Source organism: Meles meles, chromosome 4 (assembly GCF_922984935.1).
Source record: "Meles meles chromosome 4, mMelMel3.1 paternal haplotype, whole genome shotgun sequence".
NCBI lineage: Eukaryota > Metazoa > Chordata > Mammalia > Carnivora > Mustelidae > Meles > Meles meles.
The window spans coordinates 30,397,811-30,416,510 of NC_060069.1; the positions used below are offsets into that span (position 1 = coordinate 30,397,811).

General features: G+C 42.3%; 1 protein-coding gene across 1 annotated transcript in view; it reads right to left on the reverse strand.

Moving 5' to 3' along the window:
* LOC123940355 (myelin associated oligodendrocyte basic protein) overlaps window positions 1-18,700 on the reverse strand; it is a 52,490-nt gene that overhangs the window by 19,218 nt on the left and 14,572 nt on the right. The window contains exons 3-4 of the mRNA XM_046003092.1: window positions 8,302-8,511; window positions 7,772-8,017 (exon numbers count right to left, since the gene is read on the reverse strand). Of these exons, the coding sequence (XP_045859048.1) occupies window positions 7,772-8,017; window positions 8,302-8,507 (452 nt within the window). The 5' untranslated portion in view covers window positions 8,508-8,511. The remainder of the gene's footprint in view (window positions 1-7,771; window positions 8,018-8,301; window positions 8,512-18,700) is intronic.

An 18,700-nucleotide genomic window follows, 5' to 3' on the forward strand; every position in this document is an offset into this window, starting at 1 on the left:
ACTGGTTAATGGAAAACTATGATAGGTACATGCATATAACGGAATATTACTCAGCAATAAAAGTGAAAAAACTGCTGATTCATGCAACAATATGGTTCAATCTCAAATGCATTATGCTAAGTTAAAGAAGACAGACTCAAGAGGGTACATACTGTACAATTCCATTTATATGACATTTTAGACTTGTAAGACAGAACTATAGGGACAGAAAAGATTGTTCGTTGTCAGGCATTTGGGGATTGACTGCAAAGAGGAAATATGAGGGAAATTTGGTGGGGGGATGAGGTGATGAAAATACCTGATGTCTCAGTTGTGATGGTGGTTACATGATTGTGTGTCTAGAACTGTTTGCCAAAAAAGTCAAATGCTGCTGCATGTAAATTACATCTCAATAAACCTGATATATGTAGGTTATGTGTGGGAGTGGGTGGGTGTATTACATGCATATATATGACACTCTTGGGGTCCATGCCTTTCTCCTTTATCTGAATGCACATAACTGAACGGTGACTGCCCAAAAGTTAATAGTGCTAGGTGATATGATGAGCATAGTCCTGCTTATACCCAACTACTACTGTCCTGATGTGTGTTATTTTCCAATGAGACACAGCTGCCTGGAAACAGACATGGTGAAGACAGATGGCTGGATTCACCCAAAGTTAGAGTTTTCCCAAAGACATGAGACAGATATTCAGAGGATAGTGGACTTCAGGGTGCTTTTGAAAGAGATTAAAATGTTGAGCCATGGCTTCTAATTTAGAGAGGGAGAAAAGTGAAGAAAGGAGTTTGAATAGACTTTTTTTTTTTCAGAGAAGACATACAGTTGGCCAACAGGTACATGAAAAGATCTTCAACATCACTAATCAACAGAAAAACGCAAATCAAAAACACATGAGATACCATCAACACCTGTAAGAATGTCTATTACCAAAAAGACTGGAAATAACAAGTGTTGGTAAAGATGTGGAGAACAGGCAACACTTGTGCACTGTTGGTGGGAATGTAAATTGGTGCAACCACTATGGAAAACAGCATGGAGTTTTCTCAAAAAAAAAAAATAAATAAAACAGCTGTATGATCCAGCAATTTCACTTCTGGGTATTTACCCAAAGAAAATGAAAACACTAACTCAAAGAGATATAGGCACCTCCATGTTCACTGCAGAATTATTTAAAATAGCCAAGATATGGAAACAAAGTGTCCATCAACGGATGAATGGATGAATGGATAAAGAAACTGTGGCTTATATATACAGTGGAATATTAATCAGTCATAAAGAAGAACAAGCTTTGCAACAACATGGATATGCCTTAAGGGCATTACACTAAGGGAAATAAAGAGAATGGACTGATGGTTGCCAAAGGTTGAGGGTCGGGAGTAGGGGGCAGAAGAAATCAGTGCTGGGATTTTTTTAGTTTAAATAAATTTGCTAATCTATAATACAATACAGTACTATACAATATAATAAATGTAAAAATCAAACTGCCAGAGGAAAAAAGGGGAGTCTAATGAATGGAGAAGGAAAAACAAGGGTCAGAGCACTAGCGACACCCAGTGAAGTTTAAAAACAGTTGTGGGAACATTAGACAAAGCAAGCTGTAAGAAGAGCAGACTTGATGTGGAGTTGAATGATTCCACTGTCAATTATGGAGATAATAAATTTTTTCCTTCCCTGGAGAATAAATTCCATAAGAACAAAAGATTCAGATGCAGCTCCAAGGATCAGAGCTCAGCTAGCCCTCAGTAATTTTCCCGGCCTGGTCTCTGGTATTCAAAACCTACCCTAACTTTCTCAACTCCCCCCAGCTCTTTCATCCTTGGGTAGAACTTGCCTTCATCATAATGACCATTAATGTGTCTCTCTCTCCTTTGCAAAACCGAATGGTTTTTCCTGCTCCCATCAAAGGTCAGTCTCCACACATACTGTGAAGGAGCTTTACTCTATCAACGATCTCCATTCCCCCTCTTTTATTTTCAGTCTCACTCTCATGTCCATACACCTTCTCATCAACTTTTAGCATACTCTAAGTTATAGTTTAAAAAAAAATTCTAGAAGTAAAATTAGCTCTCATTTGTTCGGGATGTTTGAAAGTTAAGATGGAGCTTAGGTTTTCAACATGGGTGAAATGAGATGAAATGAGAAAATGAGCAAGTCTTCATGGGAATGCTGTCAAGTGGAAACAACTGGGGTTGGCAACATCCAGAGTGATCTGCTGGACAAACAGGCCAAATGTGAGTTTAATGTTAGGGCTAGAGCAAGGTTTGAAAGACATCAGTGTGCTAGTCATAAAAGAAGGAAAAATCTCCCAAGCAGTAGGCTCAGGATGGAACCCCAGCAGATTCCAAGGTTTATCAATTTGCAGGAAAGGAAAGATTCACAAAAAGGACAGAAGGAAAGTCCACAAAGAGAATTACAAAACAGGAGGGTCATGGAAGGCAAGAGTACAAAAAATTTCATGACGAGTGAGTAGTCAACAAATTTAACAGACAGTACCATTGATATAAAGACAGGGCTCAGCATTCATCAAGTAAATCAGCACAAAGAGCATAGGGAAGCTGTTAGAGCAGATGTTATTGGGGCTTTGTCTATGATTCCTCGCCCTTACCACTGTATGCACATTGGCTGAATTTCCAGATGCCTTCCTCTGTCTGTGGGCTATTTCCTGCTGCTGTAGCCCACTTTGCCTTCTGCTTGGTAGGCCAAAGGGTCAAGGAAAATACCTCCACTCTTGAAGTAGCGTTGGTTGAACAATGACTAACAGAACCTGGTGTATAAATAACCCAGTTCCTTCACCTACTGCTTAGATAGGAAAACTGAGTGCACTTCTTACACTGGCTTCTAGGGCTCCTTAGCAGGATTAGGCCCCAGGAACCCACAGTGAGAACTGGTTTGATAACATAGAACCAGCTGCTTCCTTTCCTGTCACACTTCCCTGTTCCTCCAGCATTACCTTCCTTGCCCCAGTGAACTGCCTGCCCTTGCGTTGTTGCTGCTGTAGGAACTTGCACAGGAGAAACTCCACTGAGGTGCTATGGGAAGAACCAGAGCAAAGTAGGCTGAAGAGGAAATGCAATGTAGAGAAGTTAAGGTGATGAATTTACACTATTTTTCAAAATTTGCCTGAGAAGAGGAGAGATGGGACAGGGCTAGAGGCAAACTCAGTCATTAAGAGACAGTTCAATATGTTTAAAAGCTAAAGTGCTTTCTCTTTAGACAATAGAAAAAGGCTGAAGTTGTCAGGGAGGTTCAGCAAGACCCTGGAGGAAACATGAGTGGGGAGAGGAAGATTACACAGATCACACATAAGCAGAGGAAACGAGGGGTTGAACTGCTCAGGTAAAAAATGCTTTCTCCCCTAACAAGAAGGATTGAAAGACAGATGCATATCATAACAAACATGTTGAGGCTGCTGGAAGAAAACTAGTCTGGAGAGAGGCAGGTGCTCATCCACCAACACTTGTAGGCGATAGGCTTTTCCTAGCTGTGCTCAGCAACTCTCCACATCCATGAATGGACTCAGCAGCTGGAAGTTGAAGTAGAGCACATGGGCCATCAGCTTGATCTAGGTGAGGGATTTGTGGGATGAGTGTGGCTGGATGATGGACAACAATGCCATTAAGGCTGTTAGAGAGAGTAGTTAATCATGTGGTCTAAATTAAGGACATGGGACCAGGCAGGAGTTGTCAGAATAGAAGAACAGATACAGTTCATTGAACCAAAGACCTCTCTTTACCCAGGCCTCTGTGAGTACTTGCTCTACACAGGCACTATGCTCTGGGGACCACCACAATGCGTAGAAGCCTGCTTCTGGTCAGGAAGGAATTAATGACTTACATAGGGCAAGACTCAAGGGTTCAGTCATCCAAACTCATTAAAGCAATAATGTGATCTGAGAGGCAGGAAGAATCACCAGAGCCTGATCTAAGAGCAAAGTGCTCAGACCATTTTCTTAACTCTGCCATTACCTGGGAAATGGTAGATGAATTTCTGATTCTGTTTGGCTGATGAGACCAAAAATAGATTGCCAGGGTGTAAACATAAGGATACAATTAAGCATAATATATGCCTGGGTGGCATTTTTCCACAAGCATGTAAGACATTCTTTCTAAGACATGAGTACAAAGTGAGTGTTTTTGCTTGTGTAAATACAGGGAAGGCTCAGAAAAGGGACTGGAAGGACAAGTTTAGCCAGTCTTGTGCAAAGAAAGAGAAAATGATCCATGGTTTTCCAGAAGAACAAAGTGTAGAGTGTACCTTTTGGTATCAGGAAGGACAAAGAGAGGACATAGAAATTGTCTGGAGTAAGTTTCGGTCTGCACACCTGAAAAGGAGACAGGTACCCCCATCTAATGGTTGAAGCTTAGCCCCAATACCCGGTTCTGTAGTGCACACGCAGACCATCAGACCATCAGAGTAATTGCTCTGGGTCAGTGATCTTCAGAAGTAAATTCTAGCTTGTCGAGTATGTAAGTGTTTATAATTGCATTATAAACATGCATGTTGTTTGTCAGTCCTAATAATTCCAAGCAAGCTCGAAACTATATATGTATGTGTGTGTGTGTGCTATATATATATATATTTTTTTTTTCTTCTTCTTCTACAGTGACAAAGGGAAAGTAGAATGTTTTCTACTCCATTACCAATGTAACCAGCGTGTTGTCATTCAGTGAATGGGCTTGTCCTAACCTTTAGAAGCAATGCACTGCCATGTCTCACTGGGGACAATGCATGGTCAATAAAACACCAAACCCTGCTTGCTTTAATATGAGACTCAAAGCTAAAGCACTCTGTTTCTGAAAGATCAAATTCTGTGGAGAGCCTGAAACCACTTAGAACCTTAACCCTCTAGCAATCAGCTACTTTCCTGGGCTTTGATTTTATCATCTGCTGAACTGAGACAAGAGGGTAAAAAGCAGCTGGAGGAGGGGAGGGACCAGGCAGGGACCAGGCAGGATGGAAGCAGCCAAGCTTCGGGTAGTTCTTGGAGAGAAGAGCAGCATCACTGAGGGAGGGGCAACTCATAAATACCATGGGCAGCTGGACCGGGGGCATACATCATTTCCTTTGATTGCCCAGAGCTTGGTGCAGTGCTATGCACATGATTTTGATGAATAGGCTTGAAAATACATGTAGAAATAGCTTGGTTCTCCAAGCTTCTGGTGTGCAGGGCTCAATGGGTACAAGACATTTTGCGAAAGAATGAGTCAAAGGCACACTGCTCAAAGTGCGACTGGCCCCAAATCAATCACAAAACCACAGATCACCTGCACCTAAAGCAGAGCACCGAGGAGCCAAGAGAGGCTTGGCCCAGGAAACATGTGTTAACCCTAAACAAGGATGACCTGTGAAATCCTAAAATCTTGAGGAACTGAAAGTAGAATAAATTAAGAGGAAGATCCAGGGTTTCCTCCCATCAGATACAAGAATGCTACCATGTTCAATCAGGTTGCAATCAGATTCTAAGATTTAAATATTCTCTGTTTTTTGAGATCTATCCAAGGGAGCTACAAAGGATCCAATAGGTCTCTGTCAGTATTTATTTAACCTTTAAAGGTCAGAACTCAGGAATGGGAATGGCACTATCTCAGAAAGTCTGTTTAGAAGCTCTTTATTGACCTTTTCTCCAAGTGCAATTTAGTAGCTCTGCTTAAGAATGATTCCCCCCCCCCCCCCATTAACCTTCCCACCCCTTTGATTTGGGAACAGCCAACCAGTAGCAACAGAGAGAATAAACAGTGTGGTGAAGCAGTGGCTCTAATGCATTTCCTCGGAACATTTGGAAATCTGAGAAGGAAAAATGAGTGTCTCGAGAAGGGCTCAAATGGTGCACCCTCAGTGTTGTGGACCATTACGAACAGGGGTTTTCAGGTCCCCTGTCCCATTGAACAACAAGGACTGAGAAGGCAAGGACCGCCTGAAACCTAATAAGAACAGTTAACTCGGGGAATCAAGTTACACCAACATTAGGATGTCTCTGGACTTCAGGTGGATAAAACCAGCAGGATGGGTGCAGACAGATGAAGTTGGCCTTCATGGTCTTCCACCTGTCTGTGTCCTGCTTGAACTCCCAGCCGCCATCACACAACTCACTGCAAATGGTGACTTGAAGCCACCCCCACAGGCAGGTAATTGGATACCTGCCATATATCCAATTAGTTTCCTCTGCTTCTCACACTTCCTAACCAGTTCCACATATCTTAACTTACCTGGCCATCACCCTTGGACTCAGGCTCCCTGGGACATCTTGATTAATGACTAGGTAACCCGGCATACGACTTCCTATTCCAGGGTTAAAGACCCTCCTTCACAAATTAACCTCACCTGATCTTGCATCTGTTTAATCCTTTCACTTTTGGTGTCGTACACATGGCCCCTTCCACATGTCTTTATTGCACATTACAGATAATGTGGATCATTTATTATGGATGGAAGCATCAGTGCTTCTCAAAGGGGGTCTGTGTACCACCTGTGTCACTATGCTGAGAAGGAGGTGCTGCTTTTTGGAAATATACATCTCCAGGATTCATCAGCGACCCAAGGAATTAGATTCTCTGGGGGTATTTTTAACATGATCCTGAGTCAATTCTTCTGCATCCTAAACTGGTAAACAGTGCATGACATGCACACATAGTAACATGCTATGCAGAATAAGTATGAGAATCTCAAATACAATGAGCACCCACTACTAACCCGAAAAACAGTTTCATTTCCAAATATTAAAAGGACTAAAAGATTAGCCTGTCATGTGTTTGGGCAGGGAGTATATGGAAAATCTCTGTACCCTCCACTCAATTTTGCTGTGAACCTAAAACTGATCTAAAATTGAAATCTATTTTTAAAAAAGAAGAAGAGGAAGGAGGAGAAAGAGGTAGAGGAGGAAGAGGAGGTGGAGGAGGAGGAGAAGGAAAAAGAGAAGAAGGAGGAGGGGGAGAAGGAAAAGGAGAAGAAGGAGGAGGAGCAGGAAGGGGGAAGAGGAGGAGGAAGAACCTGACCTGTCTCAGATGGCACAGATAAACATGTCTCTGGCTCACTTTTTCCCTCTGCATAGCCTCCTTTTTTTCTCTGCGTACCCTAGCCTAACCTCCTCTGTGAGGCTCCAGATGAGCAGCCTGTTCCAGGCTCCCATAGCCCAGTGTACTTACTGATTATGACAGTATTAAGGCAATACTGCCCTACACTTTGACCAACTATTCTCTTGTTTCACCCTGGTGAGTCACAGCCTAGCTCGTTCACTGTTGTATTCCCATCCCCCTGCATGAGATATGGAACTCTGGCAGGCAATCAAGTTTGTTGAATGACTGAATAAGTGGATGAATGATCTTGCCACTGAGATTAACATCAGATGAAGTGTGTCAGGAGGATGGAAAAATGAACTGGCTAAACCTCTCTGTTTTTACACATGCATTTTTACACATGCACAGATATCCCTAGAGTCACCCTTCCTCCCCTCTGAGGTACAGCAATGGATGGCCTCACTCTCACAATCTGTTACTGGCGCGGATACTCTGAGTTGGTAAATTAATTAATTGCAGTCCTCCTAGACAAAAGAAGCAATGGATACTGTCATCTGAAGTACTGTACTGGCAGCTCTATGAGGAAAACAAGCCACACTAGGTATTTCCAATGAGGGGATTTAATGCAGGGAATTGACACAGGTTTGGTAAGGTCAAGAGAGGGCCATTGAGGTAATCCAGATGTTAGTAAACACAGGAGGCAACTACTAACCTTAGGGCTGGGGGAACAAAAGGGAAGAGATGGTGTTACCAGAACCTAGAAGCTTTGATGGGGGACCCCCCACGGCTGGTGCCTGGCCCTCTCTGGGGGCTGCTGCGCGGCGGCTGCTTGGACTTCTGAGGGGGGCGCTGCTTGGCTGGTGGTGGTCGGACCTCTGGGCGGGGGCGTGGTTGACGCTCAGACCTCGGAGGGGACCGTGGCTTGGCTGGTGCTCTGACCACCGCAGGGGGTGCAGCTGGCTGGAGCTTGGGCCTCTGAGGGGACGTTGCACGGCGTCTGGTGCTGAGGGGGCCAAAAGAAGCTGGAGGCTGGCGCCATGGCTCTCTTCTGCTGCTTAAGGGATACTGACAGGAGCTGGAAACAGGGAGGCAGGCCCTGCTCCCCCTCCCGCCTTTCGATGGCCCTTCAGTACCTTCCAGTGGCAGAACCTAACAGGGAGCGGACTGCAGGGCTTTAGGGGAAGAGCAGCCCAGAAATCACTGAACGGAACAGGATGGGGGCGTGTTGCTAAGAGACCGCAGGCCAGTACCCAGCCAGTTGCTGAGTGGGCAGTGCAGACCACTTACCTGGTCTTCTGGCAGGCACAGCAGATCCAGTCCTCTTCTTTCTTCTGGTAGAAGCAGCCACTTTTGCAGATGCTGTATTTCCGATCCACAATCTCACGCTTGGAGTTGAGGAAGGTGAATGGTGGGCAGCAATGTATGCTGAAGTGCTCTGTAAACTTCTGGTTCTTGGAGAGTCTGGGACCCTCCTTAGTCGTTTTCTGACTCATCTCACTAGAAATCATTGTAGCAAGGAGTGATGGGGAGACATAAAACAGCACATCAGGTGGGGAGCTTCCTACTCAAGAAGCCTACTTCCTGCTATTTCCATAGTCCAAAATTAACATTCAGCCTTGCCTTATACCCTGAATCTGAAAGATCAATGTCTTGCCCAACTCTGTGGAAAGGAACTAAGTTAAGGGTTTATTCTTATTTGCATACTTGTTAATCATGTTTTCTGAAAATGAATACTTTTTCATTTATGTTTTAATGACCCATTTAGGGTAGGAAAAATATTATAAAACCAAACATATCTATAGCAAAATATTAGTTTAGGTTTAGGAAAGGCCTTTTCTCTAAAATAATAATAATAGTAATAATAGTTTGGTACTAAAACCATAATCACCATTCAGACAAAATTACATCACAGCCATAAAAAAGAATGATCAGTATGTTTGCATCTCACAAACATCATGTTGAACAAAAAAGCTGGACACAAAGGAATGCAAGGTGTATGACTCAATCTACATGAGGTTCAAAAACAGACAAATCTAGTCTATGGTGCTAGAAATCAGAGCACAGCTATGTTTGGAGAAGGTAAAGTCTGGCTAGGAAGGGACATCAAGGAAGCCAGAAAATGTTCTGGATCTGGGTCTGAGAGGGATTGCTTGGGTGCACATGCATGTCAAATTTCACTTTGGGGCACCTGGTTGGCTCAGTCGGTTCAGCATCTGACTCTTGGTTTTGGCTCAGGTCATGATCTCAAGTAGTGAGATCGAGCCCCACCTCTGACTCTGTGCTGGGTGTGGAGCCTGCTTAAGATTCTCTTTCCCACCTCTCTCTCTGCCCCTTCCCCCTCAAAAAAAAAAAAAAAATTCAGTGAGTACACACTTAAATTTTGTGCATCTTTCTGTTTATTTCAGCTTATTTCAGTTAAAAAGAAAGAGGAGAAAGAGGAGAAGTGGATGGAGGAAGAATCAAAGAGAAATTTGAGACTTGAAAAAACTCCCAAGCAGGAATAAATAGTTTAATTACTGCAACATGCTTTTTAGGAATGTGGCAAATGCAGAAATAGTCCCACCTAATACTACAAACACTGTAGCACATAGGGGACTTACATGACTATTAACTGACAAGAGTCAACAAATATACACAAGTAACATGCATATATTAGACCCTGAGAATGTCCTTGTTCTCAACAAATCCAAGGTCAAGTTGGACACACAGTTGTGCTGTATGTAATTACCATGTGATGGTGATCAAGAGAAATATGTACAAAAGTCGAGGGAAGCACCGAGAAGGGATGGATTCTTTGAAGATAGAGAAGATGATCTGGGCTTTAGGGATGAATACATTAAAAACAACTAAATTACACTGAGATGATATTCTAATTGTTGTGGGTTTTGATGGGGCTGTCTTCTGCAAACAGAAATGAGGGCTGAGGAGCAAGTTGAATGCAGTAAAGAAAATAAAATAACGTTTTTTTCCATCTCAGTTTGTATCGTCCAAACCATGCATTACACCTATTAGGTGTGTTGCAAATGTTCTTTCCAGGAGTTTTACCTGCTTGTATCATGCAAAAATATTTTTTATGTAGTTAAGTTTCTTAGTTCTTTATCCACTCCTTCAGCTTTCATATACAGTTTAGTGTATCCCATTGTAAAAGAAAAGTCCGTCTCGATCCCACTTTTATATCTTTTCTCCTCTCTATAACTCCTCCGCTCTATAGGCAGAGTACTTGAAAAATTATTGATACTATTTTTCTCCATTTCTACATCTCCTCCTCTGTGTACTCCAAAATGGCTTCTGTTCCCTCCACCCAAAGAAAAATCATTCTCCATAGCCTCCCAAAGACCTCCATGCTGGCGAACCAGTTGTCTTCTTCTTCGATTCCTCTCTTCATCTAAAGTCTTCCTCTCCTGTCATACTCCATTCTCCTAGAGTCCCATCTCCATCTCTAGCCCCTCTTTATCATTTGGATAAAGGCACCCCCTGTTTTATCCAAATCTTTGCATGTTACAGTTCTTCGAGGTACAGTAAACACTAAGTGATTAATGGGGTTACCTTCAACCATTCACTTCAACACGTATACTTAGGTCAGGCCAGCACAGTGCTCAGCTGCTGCCACACAGAGCTGAATCATGCTTAGTCCAGTCCTCAAGAAAGTTATCTACAAGCTGGGGAGATAGGCAAGGATAAACAAAGGGTGTTGATGGCCACAAAACCTACTTATTGGCCCCAATTATATACCAGACCCTGAGGGAGTAAAGGGCAAGAATCAGATAAACGTCCTGCTGACTCTGAGCTCACAGTGTAGATGGAGGATACAAAGAAAACATCCTGTGCAACATGAGAATATGTGGGTAAACTGTGTTGAGGGTCCATTGGAGAGGGGCAGTATGCTGGGCTGGGGAATTAGGTAAAGCAACATGGGAACAAACATTACATCTCACCCTAAGGTTTGGACAAAGATAAGAATTTGTGGAGGTATGGGAATTGTTGATATCTAAGAAAGACACAGAGGGGTCAACTACAGTCCCCCCCAAGAGCCCACGCTGTCTGCAGTACAGTGTGGGAGATGAGAGAGTGGCTGGATGCAGGTGATGAGGCGGGACAGGAGTTACCCTTCACCATGAAGTATCTAGTCCTAGTGACTGGGAACATTGTCATGCCATCAGACCATCAGTAGTCTAAATAGATGAGAGGGAAGGAGAGTATCTCATTATCTGGGATACTGTGAGTTGAGGGCTCTCAGGACATTCATTGGAAAGTGAGCATCCAAACCACAACTGCTATGGTCTTCATCTTGAGAGTCCCTCACCTTATGAAAGAGGCACAACCTTGGGAATGGATGTGGTGAGTATGAATTGAGTGAGTAGCCAGGTGAGGGAAGGCTCCCAGGAGGGGTAGTGGGCCTACCTTCAAACTGCCAGGAGAGGGTCAAGGGAAGAAGGAGCAGCAGAGGCAGCCAGAGAGGTGGGAGGAGCAGCAGCCTCTTAGAAGAGGAATTTCTAAATTTGCAGAGAAGGATATGGTTAGCAGTACCCCCAAAGAGACCCTTCATACAAACAGGCATTTTTAGACCAATGAGAAACTAAGGTTGATTCTTAGGGTCTGATTCATCATAAGACCCAATCAGACCCTTAAAGATCTGCCAGATTCTTACCCAAGTCCTGCACAATGTGGCAAAGTTCAGCTCAAGTTTCTGCTCTCAGGGGAAATGTTAAAACACTCCAGGACAAACCTGCAGGACTTACTTCTTTAGACTCCCAGCACATGGAGACAATGTTACTCAACTTTTCACAGCCAACCCGGACATCTGCCAGTTCCTCCAGCTTTCTGGAATCTTCTTTTCCCAAATGGTTCAGGCATTCATCACAAATAGCAGAAGATCTAGCACGCGTCCCAAATTTTTAAGAATGACTAGCATGGGGTCAGAGGGAGATTTAAAGTCTCCCGTGACTCTGAATTCCTGCTCTGACTGAATTCTCAATTCCCACCCACCTGATGTGATGCCATGTCCAACCCCATGCCTGTCCAGACCTTCATCCAGCCATCTCTTCCCCCGGCACATCAGGAGAAAGTTCTCAAATTCTTGTTCCGTGACTTTTCTCACCCTCTGCCTTTCCCTACTGTGCCCAGCAGGGGGCAGCCTCACTTCTGCTATCCTCTGTGTGTGGTTCCTTAAAGGAAAAGCCGTTCTCTTCCCTGGACCCTGACATTCTTCTGGGGCAATTAGCTGAAAATTCATACCCTCCTTCCCTTAGTGAAGTATTTATAGTAGGTGGAAAGATTCTGGCTACTGTTTCTCCTGGTAGCAGAAATACGGCATTTAACTGGGGTAAACAGATTAATTGGGAATATGCTCTGCCTCTCCAACTCTTTGCCCCAACCATGCTCCAGTTTAGGAATGCTGAGCCCCACAGGCTAAGCAACAGCAGCACACAGGTGAATCATCCTTTCCCAACACTCCAGACTTACTAGAAAATTAGTTACAACTACAGACAAGTAACAGCAGAGGCGAGAACTCACATTTACTGAGCACCCATTGTATGGTGATTGCTTTACCTTGTTTAGAACCTCTTTACCTCGTTTTAGAACATGGCCATTATCACCAACAAACTGAAGAGGAGGGAAGCTAAGGGACAGGACCAACTTCAGAAAACAAAAGGAGGCAGACAAGGAGTATGAATCCATGTCTGTGGGACTCCAACATCCTGTGTCCTTTGACCAAGCCCAACACTATCTGTGCCCCCTGTGCTCAGCCCTTCTCTCCCCAAAAGCCCGGACTTTGGGCAACTGGAGATGGTCCTGGGGGATGGGATAAGGCTGCATGGAAGCAAGGGTCTCTGTCCTAGGGTAAGAAAACCTGTAGGTTGGAGAAACAGCTCACTGAAGAAGGAAAGGTAAAGAATGGGTTTGGGAATGTCACACAGCACAGCAGCCTGGACCTCCCTGTCAGAGCCAGAGGTGCATGATAGGACACGAGAATGTGAACTCCGAGCATCCTCTGAACTCCGCGGGCTTTCTCCATCCCTCCTCAACCAGCCCTTAGTGGGCTTTAAAATCTATATTTACTGTTGAGAATCAGAAAACTTGGATGGATAAAAATAAAAGTTCCTAAATTTGAATCCCATAGTTAACGACTTACAAAATATTTAACATTTTTTCTTTGATAATATTTACATATAAATATATAGTTAATAAAACGCAGGACCATGCCTTACATACGGTTCAGATTTACATATTTGGAAAATTATTCAATTTACTTAAGTTTTATAGATATATACATTATTTATAGCATCCTTATGGCTTTTAAAAGCTGTAATAAATTTATAGTTGTTGCCCCCTTTATTGTTCATATCATATATTTGCATCTTGTCTCATTTTTCTTCAGTCATATTGCCAGCAGTTATCCTACTTTGTTTCTCTTTTCAAAAACAAACTCTTGGTTTTCTTGTTTGTCTTTGCTCTCATTTTTTCTAGTTTTTTAGCTTCTGTAGGTATTATTTCTTTTCTTCAAGTTTTTTAGGTTTATGTCCATGTTTTTTTCTCTATTTTTTTTAAGTTAATTTATTTCTAAAGTACACCCACCAGGGAGCTCAAACCCACGACCCTGAAATCAAGAGTCACACCCTCTTCTGACTGGTACAGCCAGGTTCCCCTCTCTATTCTTGAGTCGAGCATTTCTCACATATATTTTTATGGTTATAACTTTTCCATTAAGAGCAACTTTATCTGGATACCACAGATATTCATGTAAGTCATTTTTACTCCATTTTAAATATGGCTGAGTTCTTTGATTCATCCATTATTTATAAAAAACTGTCGCAAAATTTCCAAGTGTAAATTACCTTCTAATTTTAATGCATTCTAGTTAGAGAAAGTGGTGTGTATGATAATGACTCTTTATGTGTGAGGTTTGCTTTATGGCCTAGTTCGTAGTCAATATTTTTAAATGTTCCTTATGTGATTGAAAAGATTGTGACTTCCAGAACAATTTGATATTATCTAGTGAAGTTAAAAATGGGCACAAACTACCATCTAGCAATCTATTCTTGGGCACAGCAGCCATCTTGGATCATGGCTCAGCACCTCAGAGGAAGTCCCATGGAAGAGCACAAAGACTAGAGGGGCCTGAGTCCATTGACTTGTGGAGTTGCTGTTCTAGGTTTAACTTTTAATACTGAACATCCTTTTAATTATTTTTTAAGATAGTGTGACATTTAATAAACAAGTCCAATCCAGGCACTTCTTCACAATACATTATAAATTAAGTGTATTTTAATTTAGGGGGCTTCCTAATACCTAAACATTTGAATCTTCTTATATATCTACGTACAGGATGCAGCTTGCATTGTGGTCAAAACTCCAACTCTGGTCGTAGGATAGCTGGGTTATAACTTGACTGTCCCTTAACCAAGAGCCTGTCTGGCTAACCTCTAAAAAATCTACATCTTCATTAAAACTGGACATCTTTTACATGAGAAAAGTCAAATTTCCACCTCATTTTAACCACTATTATTTCAGTTATAAGCAAGCAAACACAATTTGAATAAATATGCTCAATTTATTTATCTAACTGGGTGGTTTACAAACAACAGAAATTTATTTCTCACAGTTCTGGAGGTTTGGGAGTCCAAGACCAAATTGCCAGATTCAGTGTCTGGTGAGAAGATGACCTATTTTGGAGATGACATTTTTCTTGCTATGTCCTCACATGGTGGAATGAGCAAGGGAGCTCTCTGGGGTCTCATTTAATGAGGACACTAACTCCATTCATTAGGGCTTATCCCTCATAATCTCATCATTTTCCAAATGTCCACCTCCTAACACAATCACATTGGAGATTAGATTTCAACATATGAATTTTAGGGACACAAACACAACAGAGGGGAAGAACAAACAAATTTAATACCTGAGGGAGCCTTTGAAAATATTAAGTAGAGTGGATAAAGAACCTAGAGCTCAACCTTATGTAAATCACTTACTTAATAAATTCTATCACCCTTTCATCAAGAATTCAAATGACCTAATTCTATGGACTTCTCCAGACACATTCTCAAAGAATCTCAGTATGTATCTTGATGACATATAATTCGAGCATTAATTACATCCTTATTTACATTAATGGCTAAAGACAAATCATTATAAACACTACATGATGTTTTCAAAAAAGATATCACCTAATTGAAGAGCAAATATGAACTATCTGGCAGGATGAAGAATTTTAATTAGAAACTGTAAAATATAGTCTCTACACTTTCCAGATGTTTCCATATACTCTAAAACTTAGAGAAGGGAAAGTAAGGCAGATATTTGAGGAAGGAGAAAAAGGGAATGAAGGAGAGGAACCAAAGGGATAAGAACAAGAACCTCCACACACACACACTATTTATTGTATAACTGCTATGTCCCAGATCCTTATATCCATTATTTTTTGTTCCCAAGATAATCATTTTAGGTAGTCCCTACTCACCCCATTTTAGAGATGAGGAAACTGAAGGCTGAAGAAATAAATGCTCCAAGATCATCATAATAATAAAATAACAAACTCATCACAGTCAGTATGACTAGTTGATTGCCCAATATCCACTCTTCCCTTCAGTAGCAAATTTGGATTTTGTTTGGTACCATGATAGGCCCAGTTAAATATGTACAGCTTCCCATGTGATCATGTTCTGGCCAATGAGATGTAGGCAAAAGTCCATAAGGAGATGACCTTTCTTTAATAATAAGGCTTTATTCAAGAAGAGACTCTTCCCTGGTGTGTGCATCCAGCTCAAACCAGCTGGACCCAGATCCCAGGAAGTAGGATTATTTTAAGCTTTTGGAGCTTGATCCATAGGACTCCCCTGGTTCCTTCCCACCCAACAATTACATAGCAAACACCTCCATCATCTTTGCCCAAAGGCAGGTCACTTCTTAGAACCTTTCCAGAGCATCCCTTAACCCAAAGAGAAATTATCACTCCTTCTTTCATGCTTTGAACTTGGTGTGCTGTACATAATTCTAGGGAAGCATCTGGAAGCTTTACTTTACACTTACTGTTTCACTGCTTCCTTAAATTTTCTGTCCTTGTTGAATGCCTGTTTCAGAACAATGTTCTGACACCTGACACGTGATTAAAATGAGAAAATGAACAAAGATGTCTCCCACAAGTGCTGTCTCCAGATGTCCTCATAGGGACCTCTGTTCTGGCTTAGACAACAGTATCTTTTCAATGAGAAGGGCAACACAGAAAGGAACCTCCCCAAATGACCTTGAAAGTTATAAAACTAGGTTCTTTAGAAAAAAAATTTTAAAGACTCTGTGAACCCACTATATCTTTTCTTAATTCATGCAAATTAATTAGCAAGCTTTAGTCAACACACACATTTAACTACACATTCTAGAGATGCCATTAGCATCTCTATATAACCACCAGCTGTTTTTACATATAGCTTCACTATTCCCTAAGGAGACTGCAGGTGAATATTAGCACCCGAAATATAAAATGGATTTTCTTCCTTTCATCCATCCTTCCTTCCCTTCCACCATGTTTTCTTAAAAGAGAATTGGAATATGGGCTAGTTAATAGAAGTGACATGTGACCCTTGTCCCAGTCAGTCCTCTGGCAAGGAAAGACAATGCACGTAATGAGCTGACATGTTGCAGCCATGTACTCCTTATGGCATCATAGGAAGTCAAACATAGAAATGGGTACAGGCTCTGTGAAGTGAAGAGTGGATGCAGGTCAGGACTGGGGAAACAGAACATTCCTTCAGTTCTGGTCAGTCAGAGCCGTGAGCAAGTGTCTGCGCTTGTCTCCTTTAAGGAACTCAACATGGGAGAGACAGGAGGCAAGACTTCACCCTGATTATCAGAGTCTGATGCCTATGTGAGAACAATATTCTGGCTTCAGAAAACAAAACTGCAGAGGATGATTATGATCGGTCCCAAGGACTTAATATGCTATATGAATTAAGGAATGGGATGCTTAATATATACTTGGGAAAATTTTTAATTAAAAACCAAAGCAAGATGGGGCACCTGGGTGGCACAGTTGGTAAAGTGTCTGACTCTTGGTTTCAGCTCAGGTCCTGATCTCATGAGTTGCGAGATCGAGCCCCCGGTTGGATCCATGAACAGCACAGAGTCTGCTTGAGTTTCTCTCTTCCTCTCCCTCTGCTTCTCCCTTCCACCTTGCCCTGTGCTCACTCTCAATCTGTCTCTCTCCCAAATAAATAAATCAATCTTAAAAAAATACCAAAGCAAGAGATTTTATTTTATTTTTTAGTAAGAAATTTTAAATTTATTCAAAATCATCTCCATTGTACCCCCCCAAAAAGGACTTTTACATTTTGCTATAATTATATAACTGGTACAGTATTACAAACACATAGCATGCTGAATATTGGCTGGGAAAGGAGAGACAAAACTAATTTCTGAATTTATTCTGCCTTGATCACTTCTGGCATAAATTATCTCTTCCTAAAAAGTGGTCAGTTAAAGTTCAGCTCCTTGGGATGCCTGGCTCAGTTGGTTAAGCTTAACTGGCTCAGTGGGTTAAGTGTCTGCCTTTGGCTCAGGTCACCATCCCAGGGTCCTGAAATCTAGTCCTGCATCAGGTTCTCTGCTTGTGAGGATCCTGCTTCTCCCTCTGCTGGCTACTCCCCCTGCTTTTCCTCTCTCTGTCTCTCTCTATTTCTGACAAGTAAATAAATAAAATCATAAAAAAATAAAATAAATAGAAAGTTCAGAACCTTGACAGAACTATTCCCTGCGTCCCTCTGATCCTTCTAAAGGTGGATAAGGGTATGGAGAACTGGTAGTCTTCATGGCTTCATGTGGGTGGGATGGCTAGTCTGGGTAGTATCCTCCTCTGCTGGCCGTGGAGTGCCATAGTGTGAATGACACAAGTTACTGCTGACCCCAGCAAAGCCACTGGTCATCAGAGTCCCTGTTCAGTAGTTGCCTATTCTGGTCCAGCTGTCCTCTCATCTCCTGCATGTCTAACTTGAGGCAACATCTGGATCCCATGCATGCCTTGCATTACAGGTGATGAGCCCTATCTTGGGGTCATTGGCCTATCTTGGGGTCATTGGCCTAAACAGCTCCCCAACCAAAGCTGTGCACTCACTCATGGGTCACACTGGATGTGGCTGAGGGCAGGGGGCTTGCAGCCTGTCCTCACTGTTCCTGTTCAAGTGTGTCAGCAGGACACCCCCCCACACACACACACACACATGCACAAAATTTCAAACCTATATGGATGATTCCACTGCACCATAACACATCTCCTGCCATGATTCTGAAACTTCTTCTGGAGAAAAGAGAGAATATGAATGTTTCCTCCTTAGCTTGCCCTCTCTCCCCCTACCTTGAATAAGCTTCACAGAGTACAGAGTTCCTCCATAAATTCACAAAGTGGAGAAGGCTTAAGCAAATAAGGACATGCTCTTCTTAGGCCTTTTCTTTCATTTACCCAACTTCTCCCCGTACATGGCTATCAATTCTTATCAAAGCCCCCACTGCCACCCTCTTTGCCTTCAAGTGATTAGGAAAACAGTAAGGAAGATATAGGAATAACCAGGAATTGCAATTTTCGTAGACTGGTTTCAAGAACAAGATGAAATGTCTGATATTTAAAATGCTAAATTAGGTGTACCTGTCTGCCTCCGTCGGTGGAGGGTGCAACTCCTGATCTCAAGGTTGTGAGTTT